The sequence below is a fragment of the Nesoenas mayeri genome (genome assembly GCF_963082525.1).
Source record: "Nesoenas mayeri genome assembly, chromosome: Z".
In the NCBI taxonomy this organism is placed as follows: Eukaryota; Metazoa; Chordata; class Aves; order Columbiformes; family Columbidae; genus Nesoenas; species Nesoenas mayeri.
Window position 1 is genome coordinate 17,457,546 of NC_137542.1, and position 20,309 is coordinate 17,477,854.

The 20,309-nt window shown below is 37.9% G+C and overlaps 1 protein-coding gene across 1 annotated transcript in view; it reads left to right on the forward strand.

The window, feature by feature from the left end:
* TTC39B (tetratricopeptide repeat domain 39B) overlaps positions 1 to 12,966 on the forward strand; it is a gene marked incomplete at both ends in the record, with an annotated part of 72,980 nt that extends 60,014 nt beyond the window's left edge. Inside the window, 10 exons of the mRNA XM_080362638.1 lie at positions 1,080 to 1,188; positions 2,077 to 2,144; positions 2,232 to 2,291; positions 2,599 to 2,760; positions 3,838 to 3,929; positions 4,249 to 4,369; positions 6,528 to 6,639; positions 9,916 to 10,033; positions 11,848 to 11,964; positions 12,870 to 12,966. Coding sequence (XP_080218764.1) covers positions 1,080 to 1,188; positions 2,077 to 2,144; positions 2,232 to 2,291; positions 2,599 to 2,760; positions 3,838 to 3,929; positions 4,249 to 4,369; positions 6,528 to 6,639; positions 9,916 to 10,033; positions 11,848 to 11,964; positions 12,870 to 12,966 — 1,056 coding nt within the window. The remainder of the gene's footprint in view (positions 1 to 1,079; positions 1,189 to 2,076; positions 2,145 to 2,231; positions 2,292 to 2,598; positions 2,761 to 3,837; positions 3,930 to 4,248; positions 4,370 to 6,527; positions 6,640 to 9,915; positions 10,034 to 11,847; positions 11,965 to 12,869) is intronic.
* Between the last annotated feature and the right edge of the window lie 7,343 nt (positions 12,967 to 20,309).

Genomic DNA, 20,309 nt, shown 5'->3' on the forward strand with positions numbered 1-20,309 from the left:
CCAACCAACCAAAGCAACCCACAGAATTATACATAACTAAACCTCAAGTTATTAATGAGACAAAGACTCACCATATGGTCTTATTGCTGTTAGTTTGGCCACAAATATGGTTCTACTTATGTAAAATTAGACTTCAGCAGACACCTGTTTATTCTGTTGCTTTCGGTGAAAGACTTGGTTCATGCTGAAGCTCTTCTGTGATACACGTTTTTACCCTGACTTAAAAAGGCATGAAAGCTGAAAGTAAAAGAGCAAACAATTTTGGAGTGTCACCAGATTTTTTCTATGGTGCTTCAATTCTCCCATAACTCACCAAATTACTATACAGTAAAACTCCTGTTATTTGTTTTGAGGCAAAACTGTTGAAATGCGGTATGTTCCTGAAGAGCCACTGCTCTTGCACAGGGAATTTCTGAGCTCGTCTCAACAATCCTCCAAGTAGTCAAGTTGTCGTGTAATGGGTATAAGCTGGAATGGATTGGAAGAAGTTTCATGTGTTAACAAGCTGAATAAGCTTTGATGAATCTGGATTGCTTTTTTTCCACACACACAAATTCTATTGTGGCTTCTGGAAATGGTGTCTAGAGGTTGGTGTGTCAGCAGAGCTAATGGTTTGAACAGAACCTCAAAACAGTGTCTGACTTAAATGAAGAGAATTGAGGATAACCAGGTATTTCTGTGAAGGAAGACTTGCTGACAGGTAGCACTGGAACAGTTCAGAGAGGTTCTCACTGAACATAGATTTAATCACACTATTCTGAAAGGCTCATAGACAGAAAATAGTGGGGAAGGGATGTAGACCTGTGTGTCTGCATGATCTGTGTGGTGTTCCCATTTCACCAGAGCGCTGAAATGCATGGATAATTTTATTTGGCTTTAGCATAATCTTCTTGCTGAGTGCTATCAGCTGTGGCAGAACTGTTTTGGTAGAAGGTTGTGTTGGATCAGAGGTGACAAAGTGCTGAATTATGAAATATTTATATCTGAATGAAAAACTGGATATGGGGGAGCCAAAAACTATTTAAAAGTAACTCTGTATACTGATAGTTAATTCTGCATGTGTTTGTGATGTTTCTTAGGAGTTGGGCCTCTGTCAACTACGGGAAGGCGCATCTGGCAGCAGTTTGAGGGCCATTCTGTGTACTTTCACCCTGTTGGTTTATCATACTTACGTCTCCTTAATCCTTGGTGAGACCCACTGTGTAGCTGTTCAGTCATGCTACACATTATGATAGATATTGTGATTTTTTTGAACTGAATTTTCAAACTCTGGCAAATTATCTTTGTAGCAGGAGATTGCTGTACACTTAATTTGATCTGAAACTAGTATCTCTGACAAAGCTATGTCTGCAGAAACTGTGAGGGTAGATACCATTATACCAAAACCTTGTTCCATTTGCAGGGCTGTCTTAACATGCAACAGCAAAATATCACAAAACACTTTTAAGGTCAAACGAGTCATTATCCATAAATTAGCATCAGATATTGTGAAAACTATCTCCAGAAAGGAGTCTGTACTCTCAAACAATTGACTTGGAAGTTCAAACATGTAAAGAATTAATTGCTTTTGCCACATGGGACTGAAAGTCACCATTAATTCTGTATGCACCTGTGACATATGTTTTCATGTTCTTTAGTTTGGAAATATTTCAGTCCTTGTCCCTCAGGCTCATCAGGAAATTAAGGAGAACTTCATTTCTTTCAGTATCACCTGTACTTCATTATTGAGCTAAAAATTAGGAAAGGAGGCAGCTGACTATTGTTTTCCTAACGTGTTAAAGCAATTAAAGGGATTATAAAAATATAATTAAAGGGATTTAAGAATATACAGGATGTATAATGGAACAGTTTAAAGAATATTCATATATTCTATTCCATTTCTATTTACAGACATTTACTGTCTTAAAAGCACTTAGTACCTTCAGGACGAGAATTTATTTTTATAGAAACACAGTATGATGAAATAATTCTGCTTTTGCATAAAAGCAGTCATCTGTTAATCTCTTAAAGCTGAAATCCTTATCTATGAAACTCAGTTTTTAAAGTACATTGAGGTTGGTTTGTTATATTTTCTAGGTACGGGGGAAACCAACCTTCAGGAAGCAGACAGTCTCCTTGAACCCTACCTCCAGAAATTTCCAAATGTATGTATTCTCAAGAAATTTTGTAACAGCAGTGTGCTTCCTCAAGCTTGAAATAGTAACTGGTTGTTTTTCTCATCTCCTTTCAAGGGTTCAATTATTCTATTTTATGCTGCCAGAATAGATATACTGAAAGGAAATTTTGAAAAGGTAAATAATTTTTTTTCTTTTGAAGGTTTTTATTTGTTCAGAGTTCCACTTTGGGAAGAAATAGCTAATTCATCTAAATAACTTACAGTAGCTGAACCAACAATTAAGCTCTTATCCCTGTTAAAGTTCTGTGTCAATGTTGATTTCATCCCTCTCTGTGAGGCTGAAGGGGAATTTTGTCTCATTTTAATAGTCAGATGTTCTCTACTTAGATGCTAGGGAAGAATTTGTTCTGTAATCACACATGGCTCTAACATGGAGCTGGAATTGAGCCAATTTTCATCATTCTTACTTAAATACATCATAGGCCCAGTTGAAGTTCCAAGAATGCATAGCAGCCCAGCAAGAGTGGAAACAAATTCATCATCTCTGTTACTGGGAGCTGATGTGGTGCTACACTTTCCAGCAGAACTGGCTTCAGGCATATCGGTATGCAGACCTGCTCAGCAAAGAGAGCAGGTGGTCTAAGGTAAATGGGCAGGTGGACGTTCTTATGATATACCAGTAGCCTCTTTGCAGTTAAGTTTGCATTTCAGTTTGCATAATAAGTGCAATTTTTGCTTTCTTCTGAAACTCATAAGGAAATGCACAATGCCCCCAAAATGGTAGTGTAACTGCTTGGGTAAGAAGGAATTTTTACTTCACATTCTGAAGCACCAGAGTGATATGTACCAGTGCTTCAGCCTCTCTAAAATCAGAGGTACTTCCCAGAGTTGTGTGAAAGAGGAGGAAAACTACTGACCTGTATCTCAAGTCACATTCTAACACTTACTAATAAAACCTGGCTGAAGAAACCGTGTTTGTCAGTTAATTATAAACAGATGAGAACACACCTAGTCAGCAGATGGTTTGTGACATGAAATGAGAAGGCTGCTGGCGACAGGGTCTCATGAGAAAAGTTGGGGTATCTACCTTTTCCTTGTAGAAATGTTTCTCAAACTATGAAATAAGCACAATGTGCAAATAATTTTTGATACATAGTTTTTGGTGGTTTCTTTTTAGTTACTCTTTTATTATGCTTAATGGAAAAAAGAGATACATCCCATTCTTGACAAAAAAGGACAAGAATAGTATATTCAACATGAAGTGCAAATGTCTTGAATAGAGTTATGGACTTTTTTTTTCTCTGCAAAGTGCAGTTATTGAACTTTCCTTGAATCAGTACTTGGATATTCTGGTTTTTTCAGGTGTGTCTCTTCGCATAACAGATCATATAATAACATTAATGGACTTTAAAATAGCTTTGTCATTTAACTTCTCTTTATCAGTGGTTTGCATGATAAATGGTACTGTTCTCTGCAGGAGACACCTTTAGCATTCTGAATAACTTATTTAGAAAATGAGTAATAACATTATTAAAGTAAATAAATAAAATAGCATAAATTACGTGACAAAGAAAATGCTAAACTTCTATAGTTCCACCTGCCTGAGAATTACTAGAAACATTTCTCTCCAGCAAGTGGGGTGAGAGATTTGAGTCCTTAGTGTATTGACTGAATCCAGCAAATTATATGTGGTAATATGTTGTTCTTTCTTTTTGAAACAGGCAATATACGTATTCCAGAAGGCAGCAATTCTATGTATGCTTTCAGAGGATGAGTTGAAAAGAACTGATGAGGACGTCGTATCTTTATTCAGGTAAACATTCATAAAGCAAATGGGTGTGCAGTCCTTTTTCCACCCTGTAAAAGTTTTTGACTTGAGTGTCTTTTTTTTTGTGTAACTTACTTCCTACATAGAAGCATCAACTGTTCAATTTTCCTCTTTGCTTTTAGCATCATAATATTTAAAACACTGCTTTTGTCAGCAAACATACGTCTTGCAGCTGCAGTCTAAGTGGTGTGAAATTATTTAAGATGTTATACGTCAGGAGAGAACAGTGAATCCTATTAAATGAATTAAGAGGAATTAGCAATTACATAAAGCAACTTCTGTTTTCCATTTTCCCTCCTTCTAGACAAGTGGATGGTCTAAAACAGAGAATTGCAGGAAAATCTATCCCAACTGAGAAGTTTGCAATAAGGAAAGCTCGACGCTATGGAAGTTCTCCACCAGTGAAGCTGATATTACCTGCCTTGGTATTGATGCTTGTTTTCTTTTTTTTCTTTTCAAATACAAAAGAAATAAGTATAATACATTATCCAGGGAAAGAATATTATCAGGTAGTATGTGGCTGCATTTTTTTTTTTTTTTTTTTTTTAAGAATTATTGCATTCATGCAATAGGATTTTTGTTAAATGTACTAGGGGCTGGATCATGCTACCAACCACTAGCAGGCCAAAACCAGAGCCAGATGTTTTGCATGAAAGTTCAAATACAGAGAGAATGATTGCTGTTGCCACATGAGGCTGAATTCACCTTTCAGCTAGAAAACCTACATAGGTTTCTAGTATATGTGTTCATGTTCTTTAGTTTGGCAGGATTTCAGTCCTTATCCTCCGCACTCATTAGGAAATTAAGGAGTACTACAGCACTTTATGTTCTTCTGGTGAAAATGAAGAGTGGTGGGTTTTACTTCCTTACACTGAGTCTAACTAAAATGTGCAGAAGTTAATGATACTTTACTAATGCTATTCTAATTTCACATGCTTTTAACTTCTGAAGACGTTAGTAGCGCACCGTCTGCTTGTGTCTGTTCACAGCAATACTTGGCATATATGTATGCTAAAATTTTTTTACATGCGTAATTTAGCAACAACTGAAGACAAAAAATGTAATTTGAGAAGAAAATTCTTATGTTAAAGCTCATTGATATCTAAAAAGGGGAGTCCAATGAAAATCTTAGTTTTAAAATTCATTGTCTACTCAATTACATATAAAGACGTAGGTAATAAAGTTGTCCTGGGCTTGTACAGCACAGTGCTATTCAGTCGTGAGTGTATAGCTTTGGTCTTTCTGTCAAATACAGTATATATTAATTTAAGAATTTTTCCATCATGCGTTAAGCAAAAATGAACATAGCGTATGGTGTTACTGCAGTAAATGTAAATTAGACGGGACTACAGAATTGAAACAAATCTAGCATAATGTAGTCGATAGTGTCAATAACACTACTTCAGACTTTGATAAAACCATTATTTCCTCCCTATGGAAACTCACATAGTTACAGCACAAATATAAGCAGGAATGTTTCAACAATGTATTGTGTCAGCTTCAGAATGACATCAGGATTCATACCTCAGAGGTGTAATTACAGTTCGGATACAGTAGAACAAATGATACTCTTGTGTTTGTGATGACTGAGTGAAGACCTCAGCAAAGTTTTGTGTTGGTTAGCATTAACTCTGTGTTTTCTCTTTCTCTTTATGTGTTACAATGTGGTAACCTTTAATGCATTGAAACAAGCATATTGCTTGCTGTTATACTGAAGCATATGGGAAACTTTGTGCCAGGATTTGCCTTGATTTTTTTTTTTAAATAAGATTTTTTAGGGATTGTATTGGAAGTGTGTGTTGGATGTGTGTACTGGAACCACATGTTTATCCAGAATGTTTTGTCTGCTTCCACTGTTGCTCCATAGGGAAGGTAACAACCTATAGATTATAGCATCTATATATAAACAGGTGTACAAATGTGTGTTTGGGTGCACATATATGTGTATACTGTATATACATGCAACACCCACAAATACACACAGAAACTTATCTGTAAGCCTGTAAAAAGTAACTACTTTTAGTTGCTTCTTTAGTTCATATGCAGAGGCCACAAGTTGGACATAAAATACCCAGTTCTGCTGATGTGTTATGTGGGTGATGGTAAACTATCATGTGATAAATATCTATTTAGTTTCATATTTAAAAATACATGGTAGGATCCATTAAAAAGGTGTCTGAACATTCAAAAATTAGAAACACAGTTAACTTTGTCCACGCATGTTCAATGTAATTTTACCTCCCCTATGCATACTCTGATACTGATATTATAATATAATGATACTCTTATGCAACTTTAAATGATTGTTAAGGTAAACGTGGCTGTCCTTGTAAACTTGCATGTGACTGACTGATGTCTGATGTTCATTGTGGGTGGTTTGTTGAAGTTGTGCAGATACTTCTGCTCATGGGCTTCTCAACAGTGAATGTTTGGCTTTGAAACCTTTTGTATTGTTTAAAACAAGTTTTTGTGGCCAGTATTTTTATGTACTCAAAATGTTGCACAACAGCCTTCCAAGGGATACTCTTTAGTTAAATATTTATGCAATTCCGTGAGTTTGTCTTGTTTATTTTCTTTTGTCAGGAAATGATGTATGTCTGGAATGGCTTTGCAATTGTGGGCAAAAGAGCAGACCTCACTGAAAACTTACTGATAACAATTGAAAAAGAAGAAGCTGCTCTAGAAAATGAAACTGGTAAGTGATCAGTTAAGTTGGTAAGAAAAGCTGATGTTTGTCTACTCATGTTCTGTGAGATAAGTGTTGACTCTGGCAATATGCTATTAAACCTGAGTATGGAAATTCTGGAGCCACCTGGAAGTTAGTAGTGGTTCTTCAGTATGTCCTTGATCCAGCTTGATTGGTGCTGCACAATAATACAGAAAATTCAAGGATGTGAGATTATTAGGTACAGAATTTAACTGAATCTTACTAAGACATTCCAGTCTCTGAGAGTGTTCCAGGAGCATAATCTGCTAATTTCTTAAATGTCTGAAAAATACTTTTTCTATACCAATTTACGCCACACTTTATCTGTACTACAGAGGACACGTGTTGAGCAGAATATAACTAGATATAAAGGAATTAATGAAGTGCTATGCATGAGTCTATTCATCTACTTTCTGGCAAAATAAAACAGGTTTGCTTGTTGTAAAAAACCCCACATATTTTTAACAAATAAACTTTGATTGTTGATTTAGTTCTTGATGTCTTGGAAGCATAGATGCTCGGGGTAATGTTTAGAGAATCAGTCCGTAACTTATTCCCAAAGGAATGTAAGTTCCATTATTACAAGAGGTTTACTGCAGAAGTATGTGGCTTTATCATGTTTCATCTGGTGGCTGCTGTCATCTGTCACAGGAACTTCTCAGTAGACATCTCTTTTGAGTTCTTCTAGAATGTATACATATTTTTGCACATGAAACTTTTTAAATGGTAATTCACTAAAAGTAATTAATATTGAACCCATATTTTAACCACATTTATAAAAAAAATAGCAAAAGTTAGTTTTGTCATTTTATTTAAACATGAATTATGAAATATAAAAGTACCTCTAGTTATTATTTACGTATAAACTGATGTAATGCGTCAGAAGTTATACAGTGACGTGCAACAAATGCATAACAGTAAAATCTGAATGGTTTAATAAGCTAGTTACAAGAGTAACTTGCAAGGCCAAGAGTGAATTGCGCACCTTAATCTTTTTTATACTGTTCTTCAGATTTCTGCAGAATCAGTAGTGTGCCTCTTAACACTCAAGTGCTTTTCTGTTTTTTGTTGTCATATTAAAACCAAAATGTAGCACTATGCAAGACATCTGCAAATAAAATAATGTTGCCATGAGTTCTGCGCAGCGGACTCTAGCAGAAGCTGTTGGGAATCCCGTGCTCTATCATGCAGAGGTTTGTGCTCTAAGTGCTAATCGCTTGTAACAGTGAAGTAAACTTCCTGTCAGATTCCTAAGCAGAGATGCACAAGGTATCAAAAGAAAAGGAACAGAAATAAATCAAGTATGTTTTTCTCATGGGAATATGCAGTTTACAAATAGCACATAACTTTGAAGCATATTTGCTTTCTGTATCTTTTTTTAAGCAATATCTGCAGTCAAATGTAGTTTTGTTCTAGACTTTGCATCCGTGAGCCTGATTTACTTTTAAAGACGCAGACTTACACAAGATAAAGACTCCGATTACCAGAATTGCAGCTGAATTGAGACCCAAAGAAAGTGATTAAGGCTATTAGCAGGCTGTGGCAAGGATATAGTATTAAGAGACAGCTGTCAGTACCAGATAGTTTTAAAGGGCTGCTCAGGTGCTGTAAAAAAGTGTGTTAATTATACATAAAGGTCATGTAGGGATTGAGACTAGATAGAGGGAACTGCTTATATTCCATTTGCTTCAAGCGAGCAGGCACAGTAAGAAATCTGTGAAGGATGGAAAGTGGTTTTACATTGCATAGAGCTGAAAATAGAGATGGTAGAAGGAGCAGATGAAAGGCATTAAAATGATTTTTATTTTTTTTTTTTTTTTTTTTTTCCTGAGGATTTCTGGAAATCTTATTTTTCCACAGTTGGGTCATCTCCAAGATACAAAAAGGGAATTTGTAACTTCTAGAAAAACTAGAAGTTTCTGTGGTTGTGGTTTTTGTAGTCCTGATAATGATATTTCCTCTGGTATAGAGGCCTGCAGGAAGATGGTTCTTCCACGTTTATTGCAAGGTTGTCTGTATGAAATTGGCCTATGCATTTACTGTCAGTGTTTTGGCATAAGAGCTTTCTTTCCTGTTAGAAATGCCAGAGACATACTAGGTGAAGTTGCTAAAGACTAGCAAGCTTTTACTGACATCAATGCTTGCCCCCAGTCAAAGGAATCCAGTATCTTAGCCTAGCAAAACAGGCTGGAGGCAATGGAAAATACTCACCCACTGCACTTCTACCTGTCACTAAAAGCACAGTCTGTCAGTTATTATCTATTGAGACTTTCTGGGTTTAAAACCAGACAGAAATAAGCCTGAATGCAATGGCAAAGCACTTCACTGCATCCTAAAATGCTTTAGTCTTGCATGTTTCAGAACTGTTTACGTAGGATTTTTTTTGGCAGACTATCAAGAAAAAAATTAACATGACCTTAGAGAGCTGGTAATTAGTTGTAAACAACATGATCTGAAGGGAGGGTGTTTTGCTTCCTGAACTGTTAATGTATGTGCTGCCATCTGTCTATCCATATGTGTTTTCTTTCCTTCTTTTCCTTCTCTGCACCCAACAAATGCTGTAAACCAAGGCAACGAAAGAGGATTGCACTCGCAAAGATTGTAGTTCAGAATCACTCCAGAAAAGCTCTTGAATCTGATATTTTTAGTCCTGTTGAACCTAAAACTTCTTTGAATTTTCCAAACATTCTACATTGCTAGTGAAGATTCTTTATTGTTAGAGATGATGGGAGTACTAATAAACATGGTTTCTTGAATGTGTACTGCCAAATAATGCTGCCTAAAAGTTCTGCAGGACAGAGTCCTAGTGTGTTCTTGTGCTTTTCACATTACTGGCGCTACTTTTCATGTTACTGCCAGTGCTGTGGAACGTGGGATGCTGTTCAGTTACTGCAGTGCAAAGGAGGTTTCAGCCTCACTGGAGGTTTTGCTTCCTGTTATAGATGTTACAAGCACAGAAGTCTTTAACTCATTCCAGTTTATGCCTGTGTTGTACTGACTTCAGACACAGAAGACTGCAGAATATCTAGATGTTTCATTTTGTTCTTATTTCTTCTTAGCCTGTATCCTTAAAGAGAAAGAGATCGATGTTATGCATGCATCTTCTTTAGTAGGCAGTATTTTAAATGGTGCCTGAAGGCTATGTGTGTTTTGAGAGATAAAATCTGAGACGCAATGTCCAGAGTCTGAGTATGTATTCCCTACCAAAGATCTAATTTTGCTTTTCATGATATCTTCAAATTTTTGGATGTATCTCACTTTTAGATCACAATGAATACTACATGGATGATGTGTGCATGTTGCAGTTACTGAAGGGCCTCTGCCTGAAACACTTGGGAAGACTCCTGCAAGCTGAACTGTGTTTCAGTAAAGTAGTTCAAAGGTAAAAATAACATAACTAGACTTTTTACCTTTATATTTTGTAGCTTTGGGTGAAATTTCTGCCATTCATAGTGACCTGGACAAGCTGGAGAAATGGGCTGGCAGCAGCACATGAAGTTCAGCAGGGGGAGGTGTCAGTTCCTACCCCTGAGGAGAAATAACCTCAGGCACCAGCACAGGCTGCTAGGGGCTGACTGGCTGGAGGGCAGCTTGTCAGAAAATGCCCTGGAGATCCTGAGCATCATGGTCAACCCCAAGTTGACCATGAGCCAGCAATGTGCCTGTGCAACAAAGGTGGCAAACAGTGTTGTGAGTTGTATTAGAATGAGTGTCATCAGCAAGTCAAGGGTGGTGATCCTTTCTGCCCTCTCATCCCTGCTGAAGCCACATCTGGAGTAGTGTGTGTAGTCCTGGACTCACTGGTACAAGTGAGACATGGACATGCTGGAACCAGTCTAGCAAAGGGCCATAAAGATGGTTAAAGGCTTGAAGCATCTGTCACGTAAGAAGAAGCTGAGAGAGCTCAAAGCATTCAGCCTGGAGAAGACCTGAAAGGGTTACCTGAAGGGAGTGCGTTTTTGCAAAAAAATCCCCAAAACGTCCTTTCAGTGATGCCCAGTACCAGAACAAGATGTAATGTGCCCAAACTGAAATACAGAAAATATTGTTTAAACACAAGAGTGATATTTTAAATTTTTTTTTTAATTATTATTTTTATTGTCAAGTTGGTCAAACACTGGGACAGGTTGCCCAGAGAGACTGTGGAGTCTCCATCCTTGGAGATATTTGAAATATAGGTGAACAGAGTCCTGGACAGGTTGCCGCTATTGACCTTGTTTTGATCAGGATATCGGATGAGATGATCTACAGAGGTGCTTTCTAGCCACAATGATTCTGAGAATTTCTTATATTGAGGAAAATGTGAGTTTTCTTACTTCGCTGCTGATTTGTACAGGCAAGCTAGGATCACAGTACCACAGTATCACAGTATGTTTGGGATTGGAAGGGACCTCAAAAGATCATCTAGTCCAATCCCCCTGTTGGAGCAGGAACACCTAGATGAGGTTGCACAGGAACATGTCCAGGTGGGTTTTGAATGTCTCCAGAGAAGGAGACTCCACAACCCCCCTGGGCAGCCTGTTCCAGTGCTCTGTCACCTTCACTGAGAAGTTGTTTCTTCTCAAATTTAAGTGGAACCTCTTATGTTCCAGCTTGATCCCATTACCCCTTGTCCTATCATTGTTTGCCACTGAGAAGAGCCTGGCTCCATCCCCGTGCCACTCACCCTTTATATATTTATAAGCATTAATAAGGTCACCCCTCAGTCTCCTCCAAACTAAAGAGACCAAGCTCCCTCAGCCTTTCTTCATAAGGGAGGTGCTCCACTCCCTTAATCATCATAAGGGGATCTCAGTTCTATGTGTGGGAAAGAAGTGTTTGTATTACACTGCCTAACCTACTGAACGTTGTTTTTATCTTGAGTCATCTTTTTGGATGGCTGGGTATTTTTGAACTGTAAGTCACGCAATAGGATCCCAGTCTTGGAATTGTGTCCATGGTAGCATGGGTGACATACCATGATACAAATAGGAAGTGTGAAAGAATCAATTTTTGCTGCAAGAAGGTTGTGTTGGCAGTATTTTTTCTCCACTCTTTACAGGTATAATTATTATGAACAGAGTTAACCAGTAAAAAAGGGTTCCAGAGTGTTTTCTCTGGCCATATGTTTTTACAGGCAGTGATTGCATTTAAAAGTTAACCGGTCATTTGAGGAAAGGTTGTAATTAACCACTTCTGTATTTTCTGTTTTTCTAGTGAGAAGCAAATCAAATATGATAGTTATTTGGTGCCGTTCACCCTCTATGAGTTGGGTCTTCTGTACAAACAACAAGATGAGAGAGAAAAAGCAATAAGATACATAGAAATTGCAAAGTGAGTGGATTTTTTTTCTTTACTTGTATCAGCCTGTAGATTAAGTATAAATGAATAGCTTTAGCAATGAAGGCATGTGGGGTTTTTTGCTTCCTGTTTGCAAAATACAAGTAATGATAAATCTGTGTTCTTGACTTCGAAAATTTGTCCAGCATAGTTGAATTTTCAGGAAACTGTTCTTCAGACACAGTGGAGTAGATAATATCAAACAAGACAGAGCATGAAGGAAAAATGTCTCAATTTCATTTACACTTCAGAGATGCTGAGGTCCCACTGCGTGTGTGGGTTGGAGCTGGAGAGTCCAGGGAAGGGATCTGTAGCACCAACTGTCCCAAAGAGCAGCGGGGGGGGCTTATATCTGCTGCAGCAAAGGTGTCAATGGGAGTAGGTTAAAAGCCAGTACACTTCTGACCACCTTCGTTTTTTCCTTTCACATCCTGTGACAAAAGAGCTGTAGAGAGCTAGGTTTACTGCAGAGCAGCATCTGTAGATTGATCTGTAGATGCAATTTTTGCGCTCCCCCCCCCCCCCTTTTTTATTTGACTACATAATGCTTGAGTTGTGTCTTGAAGCTAAACATAGACTTTCAGCTAAAGAACCTTTCTTTTTCTATTTTATAGTCTTCTAGCTTGTCTTTTCACAGCATATAATTGAGAAGGCTCTCAAAAGGATCAAAATAAGTGAAAGAGATGCTCAGGCATGGGTTCAGTTTATTTGGACATTTAATAGTTAGTACTGGTATAAGTATCTGCTCAGTTTGTGCATGTAGCTTTAAAATGTCTCATAACTCATCTGTTTCCTGTTGAAGAAATGAAGTCTGTTAACTTTGGTACTTCAGTGCCTGTATGAAATAGAAACAATCACGGCCAAGAATGTTTTTCTTAAAATAACTTTGTTGTTTGCAGAAAAAACTACAAAGAATACTCTATGGAGTCCAGGTTGCACTTCAGGATTCATGCAGCACTTGACAGCTTGAAGGTGTCGCCTGCTTCAACACCTTGAATGACGAGGGATGCTTTTCATGCATACAATAGCCAACACAATCTTTTTGCAGTCTTTTTTTAATCATGGAAAAGAAAAAACTTAATTATTGTTTTCTGTCATCTCTGATTTTATGTATGCCATTCCTTTAGACTGTTTTTTTCTGTATAGTGCATATACTATATCTACTTGATACTTTAAAGAAGACCTTATATTTTGTTTGATTAAAATAATTTAATATTTGACTTGAATGGGGGATATTTAAAAAAAAAAAAGTTGATGGTGCAATAAAGTTTAATGCAAACACTTTATTTTTTTATATGAAAACAGATGCTGGTTATGCAGTGGAACTAATGATAATTTCTACATTTTGTGAAGGTTTAATTTTCTGCAGTATACTTGAGACCTTTCTGCTTCTGGAACAAAAATGCATTGTCTGCAGATAATCTTTACCTGCATTTGGCATATCATATTCTGAAGGTTCTGTTCCAGAGGAAAAAAATTATCACCTTTGACTTAATTTCATTTTGGGAACAAAGTGAACCTGTCTGAAGTGCAATATTTTTACACTGTCAGATAAAATTAAGCAGAGCTACAGCTATAATCTCTTTGTAGATTATTTTTCACTGAAAATAAGTGATTACAGGGGATATTTTTTGGTCATACTGAAGCAGGGCTACAAGGAACATTAAAAGATCCTGTGTTCTGTGTTCTTGCTCTAAAGCAGAATCAACAGTCTCATGTCATTCCTGACAGATACTTGTTTAGCCTGTTTTAAAAAAATAAACAAAAAACCACAACAAACACAAAAGCAACAACAAAAAACTTGCACTGAGAGAGATTTTGTAACTTACACAAGATGTCTTTCCCAGTGGGGAAAAGCCTGGGAAATTTTTCCTGATGTCTACCCCAATTAATTCTTGGCACAACTGAAACTGATTGCTTCCCATCTTTCCTGTCATGGATCTGGAGAAAGGATCATTGTTTTCCTAATAACGGGAATAACTCATAACAATGAAAGCTGATTGTGCATCAGAAAGCGATTCTGCTTTCAAACTTGGAGATAAGAAAATGTGCACATTCTAATGACAGCTTTCTACTTTCTACCAAAAATGTGTAGTAAAATTGAGATACATTTATAAGTGCATATAGTTTTCACATTAGCAGCAATATCAATTTGATTAACAGCAATATCAAATTGAGTTTCCCAATTCATTATATATGCAAATTCTGCTAGCTGTCTATTCTTAAAAATAAGAATAAACTTGATTTTTATTTAAGTATAGACCAAATAACTGTTATTTCAGTAATTATTGCAAAACTTGTCCATTTTCATATTTTATTAATGCCCGTGTAGTTACTTCTGCACAGTAAATGAATAGTAACTATGCTCCTGTATGTAATTCTATGCCCTTAACTCCCACCCAAGAAAAAACAGAACAAAAGAAATAGGTGAAAAATGTGTTTTCTGTAAAAGAGTAACTGAGAGTTTCTAATTAAACAGTCAATATAATGTAAATGCTATAGTTAGTTTTGTGAGGTCACTGAGAGTACAGCTTTCTTCTGTGACTTATTTTATAAATGAGTCGTGTAATTGCATATACATGTGTACTAGAGTGGCATACTTAAGGGCAAAGTAAATGTTTAAAAATATTAGCTAAATACACAAAATGGGTCTTTCAAAGTGGAAGCTTAATCCAAAGTCTGTTATCTTCACTTTTTTGGATTTGTGCCTATTGCAAATGCATAACTAAATTATTTTGTAAAACCATACACATGTAGTTTTGAAGCTTAGATACCTAAGACACTGAATCACTCATAAATTGCAGCATGCTTATTTTAAAATATATTCTATTGACTGTAGCTAAAGTACAAAGATACTTGTCTTTTTGTCAACAGAGATTAGCATATGCTACTGACTTCTCTAATTACATGCCCATGTATACATATGTGATTATAAGCTGTAGGCAGCAAAGATAAAATTCTGTATGTTATATTTTCAGACAATACTTTTAATACCCCTTTGGGTATTTACATCTTCAATTTAGGATTGTTTTGTTTTAATCTGATCATTGGATTGTAGCAATCAAATGGGACCATCTCATTTTCTTGTGAAAGGTGGTGAAAGCAATTGCAGATAAAAGTTTTATAATTTATGTTTCAAATAGTAATCCACTCTTCAGAAGACTTATTAATAAAAATGAGACTACAGATTCTCAGGATGGAGCATGAAGTAGCCTCTGATTTCTTGTTTTTGTGGGAAGCATCTTACATGAATAAATAGTATTTTATAGGTTACTTGGGATAGAAATCAGAATTAACAAGAAGTAAACAGTGAGTTACCCTAGAAGCTGATTGTTTGAAAGTTTAGTCCAAGTGTCATGTAGCAGTGTACTTTTTCAACAGAAATTATGTTGACTGCAGAGAGAGTGAAAGAGAACTTTGTTTTCTTCAGTTCAGCCTTCCAAAACCAATATTAACGCCCTGTGTATGTTACACTTTGTCTCTTTTGGGATCAGCCTTTTTGCACTCCTGCGGAGAGCAGGTATATCAACACAAATTGGCAATACTCTCTGTAGCATTTTGATGCCCTGAGGTCCCCAGTGTAAGCACGATTGACAGTTTGTCTCATTTTTTATACTGTTGTTCCAAACTTGTATCTTAGAGGGCCTGATCGATCACGATTCTTAGCTTTATTCTGGATTTTTTTTCCCTAACTTATTATTAACAGTGGAAATACTTACGTGTGAGAGTGATTTGTAGCCCTTCAGTTAAGATAGGTCTCAGTAGACTGTAGAGATGCTTTGTCTTCCAAATGCTGCAGAGGAAGTGCATGTCTCCCCAACACAATGCGTCATTGACACCGTATCATTTGCTACGTTATGTCTAAGTCAGGTTAAGTGATTTGTGGCTAAGAGTTCAAAAAGTCTATGGCTTTTTATTTTTAACTGTTGTATACTGTACTGGGCCTTAAATACAACTTCGATTTAGTCTTGTTGCTCTTTGTAATCTCCACCTCACTTGCTCGTGTCCCATGGGAATTTTGAATAATGTGCTGAAACTTTGAGCCAAGCTGAGCATTTATCTATGATGCTATAACCTCCGTTGATAATAGTAGATATTATATACAGGAGCAAAGCTAAATGCTTAGTTTAAGCAAGCAGGGTAAAACTTACTTAGTTATTTTATGACAGAAGGTCATTCTGGTACTTTTGATAATAGATGCATTTTTTTAAGGTGAGGAATAATAATGTAGCCTGCTTATAAGACAGAGCTTCTCTTCGATTAAGAGTTGTCTACTTAGAAAATATTACAAAAAACCTTCTCATCTATGCATATCATTCACATGTTTAGTCTTTTGGTGAAAGATCATTGTATTATGGTTTTAAGTCCTAGCTCACCATTTTTTTTAAACAAAAATCGAAAGAAAAGACATGTTAAAAGAAAGCTGCTTGAAGGTTGTTTTATATCTGTTCTAGTACACATGCGTAGCAGCTGTATTTAGCACCTTATGGCCAGAAAAATGTGCAATATTCAGATCCTGTTATGTTTCTAGAACACCTTGCTAACTAGTGTATAAAAGAAGTAATTTCTTGTAACAAATCAAACTTAGACTTTGCAATTATTTTATTACTAATTTTAATGGTTAATGTCCTTTTGTTTCTGTATATTCTTATACTGCATAGTTCAAGAAAGAATGTTTATATTTGCACTGGTGGTGCAGTTTATTTGCTTCTGAACTATTAAGGTTTGCACATAAACTAATCTGGTACTTAAGTAAAACAAAGGTCAGAATAATGGGGGATAAGGGATGATGAAGCACGTTCTGGTTTTAAAAGCATGTAGCAATCAATGTTAATTGTGATGCATTGGAATGGATTCTCACTTCAGAGGAATAAAACACGTTTTATGCTTGTGCTCCCAAGTACTGAATTTGGGACTATATTCTAGCTGTGCATTCAAGAACCTTCACCTGAGATTTATCGAAAGAGTATCAATAAAAAGGTCCTGATCTCAAGTTTAAACATGCCATCCTGGGTATATAGCTCTTGCATACAAGCTATCTAGGCTGAGAAGTTGTACAAAGCTATCAAGGTCTAGGAGAGAATAAAGGGTCTTTTGAAATGTAGATGATAGCAAATATAAAATAAACTACTTTAGTCTTAATTTCTCACTGGGGATCAAATAATACCTTTAAATGGTATAAAATACAGACATGAATAGTAATTAACTCATTCTGTTATCAGTTGTGTCATTAAATTCAGTGAGAACGAGACATAATATGCTCCTAGGATTCTTTTTAAAACCCAACATTAAAAACAGGGACAAAAGTATCTTTTTATATGTGGGCAGAGCTTTGTTTTAGTAACATTTAGAAAAGTAAATGTTCAAAGTTATTTTTTAATGTGTCATGGTTAAGTGTTTCCGTAGTTGCATGGAATTTTACCTGCTGCTTCCCAGCAAATAGGTCAACTTAATTACCATGACTTGGATGGTAAGAAAGGTGTTTATAGTTACAAAGAAGATAGAAACAAGAACAAAGATAGTAGATAACTTTGCTCCCAGAAAGGCAAAATAATGGACATGCTCCTGTATACTTGTTGATGTCTCTAAAATACTAATGTACTCTCAATTATTAGACAGACTGTGGTCCAGAATAGAACCTTTGTAGCTAGATCAGAGTGCTTGTGGAGTATTGAATAAAGGAAGTGCATCGAATAGAAGGAGAATAAGACACACTGAAGAATGGTAGAAGCACAAACATAGGAACTACCTTTGCATTCACGCAGGCATTTGGTGAGAGTTATGTTACATTTTTAAGTCTAAACTATAGTAATCTGATCAGCTCAACACTTGGAGTTCCTATATTCCAGACAGGGCAAGGATATCGGTGATGCTGGCACCTTAACTCAATTTGGCTGTGGATTGTGTTTGTTTATTTTAGTCTTGTCTTGTCATTTACTCATTTTTGAATAAATTCTGTAGGTCACCTTCATAGAGAAATTTAAGCATTATGGCTCTGAACTTGCAGTTTGTAGAAGAGTACCCTCTGGAAAAAATCAGAGCTTATGGTTAGCGTAGCTGTTCCATGCTTAATGAATGCAAAATTAGTCTTTGTAGAAGTGTGAGCATACAATTCCAGTCTATGGGGAAACACTTTTCAGCTAGTAATCACAGCTAGGAATACCTTTGTAGATTTAGTCGTTTGTTTAAAGAGAACAGTTCTTCAAATGCATTAGCAGTAGGAGGTGTCTGTTTGCCATGTCATGCATTTGTGCAATAAAAACACGTAGTCAGAGCATGCACGCTGAGTGTGCCGTACTCAACACCAGCCTCATCTGAAGACATAGAGTGGAGAATATTTGGTGGCAATGGGCTCATTTGTAGAGCTTTAAACTAGACTCAAAGGGGGATGGGGTTGTAGCTAGGCTTGCACTAGTGGGGCAGTGCTCTAGAGTTGATGGAGACTGGCAGGCCTCCCATCCACCTAGGCTGGAATCAGTGTGCTCAGCCCGCTCCCTGAAATGCCTGTACACCAATGCACGCAGCATGGGGAATAAGCAGGAGAGTTAGAAACCTGTGGTCAGTCAGGAGTTTATCATCTGGTGGCAATTGCGGAGACATGGTGGGACAGCTCACATGACTGGAATGTGGTCATGGATGGCTATGTCCTTTTCAGGAAATACAGGCCAGCCACATGAGGTGGTGGAGTTGCTCTGTACATGAGAGAGCAACTACAATGTATTGAGTACTGTCCAGGCATGGATGAGGAGCAAGTTGAGAGTCTGTGGGTGAGAATTAAGGGGCAGGCTGGCAGGGATGATACTGTTGTGGGTGTCTGTTACAGGCCACCAGATCAGGGTGAGGAAGTTGATGTGGCCTTCTACAGGCAGTTGAGAGCAGCCCTGCAGCTACAGGCCCTGGTTGTGGTGGGGTATTTTAACTGCCTCGATGTTTGCTGGAAGGACCATTCAGCCATCCAGCCACAGTCTAGGAGGTTCCTCCAGTGCCTTGACGATAACTTCCTGATGCAAATGGTGGAGGAGACAACTAGAAGAGGAGCACTGCTGGATCTCATCCTCACTAACAAGGAGAGTCTGGTTGAAGCAGTAAAGGTTGAGGGCTGCCTTGGTTGCAGCGACCATGAAATGGTGGAGTTCAGGATCTTGTGCGGCAGGAACAGAACAGCAAGCAGAATTACAACCCTTGCCTTCAGCAGGGCAAACTTTGGCCTTTTCAAACTAGGGGAAATCCTGTGGGCAAGGGTACTTGAAGGTAAAGGGGCCCAAGATAGTTGGTTAGCATTCAGGGGCTGCTTCTACCAAGCTCAAGATCAGAGCATCCCGACACGTAGGAAGTCAAGGAAGGGAACCAGGAGACCTGTGTGGTTAAACAGGGAACTGCTGGGCAAGCTCAAGTGGAAAAGGAGAGTTTACAGATCATGGAAGGAGGAGCTGGACACTTGGGAAAAATATAAGGTTGTTGTCAGAGGGTGTAGGGAGGCAACTAGGAAACCTAAGACCTCCTTAAAATTAAACCTGGCGAGAGGTATCAAGGACAACAGAAAGAGCTTCTTCAAATACATGGCAGATAAAACTAACACCAGAGGCAATGTAGGCCCACTGATGAATGAGGTGGGTGCCCTGGTGACAGAAGATACAGAGAAGGCAGAGGTACTGAACGCCTTCTTCATCTCTGTCTACTCTGCCGGAAGCTGTCCTGGGGAGCCCCGTACACCTGAGGCCCCAGAGGAAGTCAGGACAATGGAGGAGTTCGCCTCAGTTGATGCGGACTGGATTATGGAGCAGGTCATGGCTGAGGTCATTGCTGGACCACCCTCCATCATCTTTGACAAGTCGTGGGAAATGAGAGAGGTGCCTGAGGACTGGAGGAAAGCAAATGTCACTCCAGTCTTCAAAAAGGGCAAGAAGGAGGACCCAGATAACTATAGACCGGTCAGCCTCACCTCCATCCCTGGGAAAGTGGTGGAACAACTTACCCTTGGTGCCAACTCAAGGCATATCAAGGATAAGAGGGTTATTAGGGGCAGTCAACGTGGCTTCACCAAGGGGAAGTCATGCTTGACCAACCTCGTTGACTTTTATGAGGACAGAACTTGGTGGATAGATTATGGCAAAGCAGTGGATGTGGTCTACCTTGACTTCAGTAGGGCATTTGACACCGTCTCCCAAGAGCATCCTTACAGCTAAACTGAGGGAGTGCAGTGTGGAGGATCAGGTAGTGAGGTGGACTGTGAACTGGCTGAAGGAAAGAAGCCAGAGAGTCGTGGTCAATGGGGCAGGGTCTAGTTGGAGGCCATTATCTAGTGAAGAGCCTCAAGGGTCAGTGCTGGGGCCAGTACT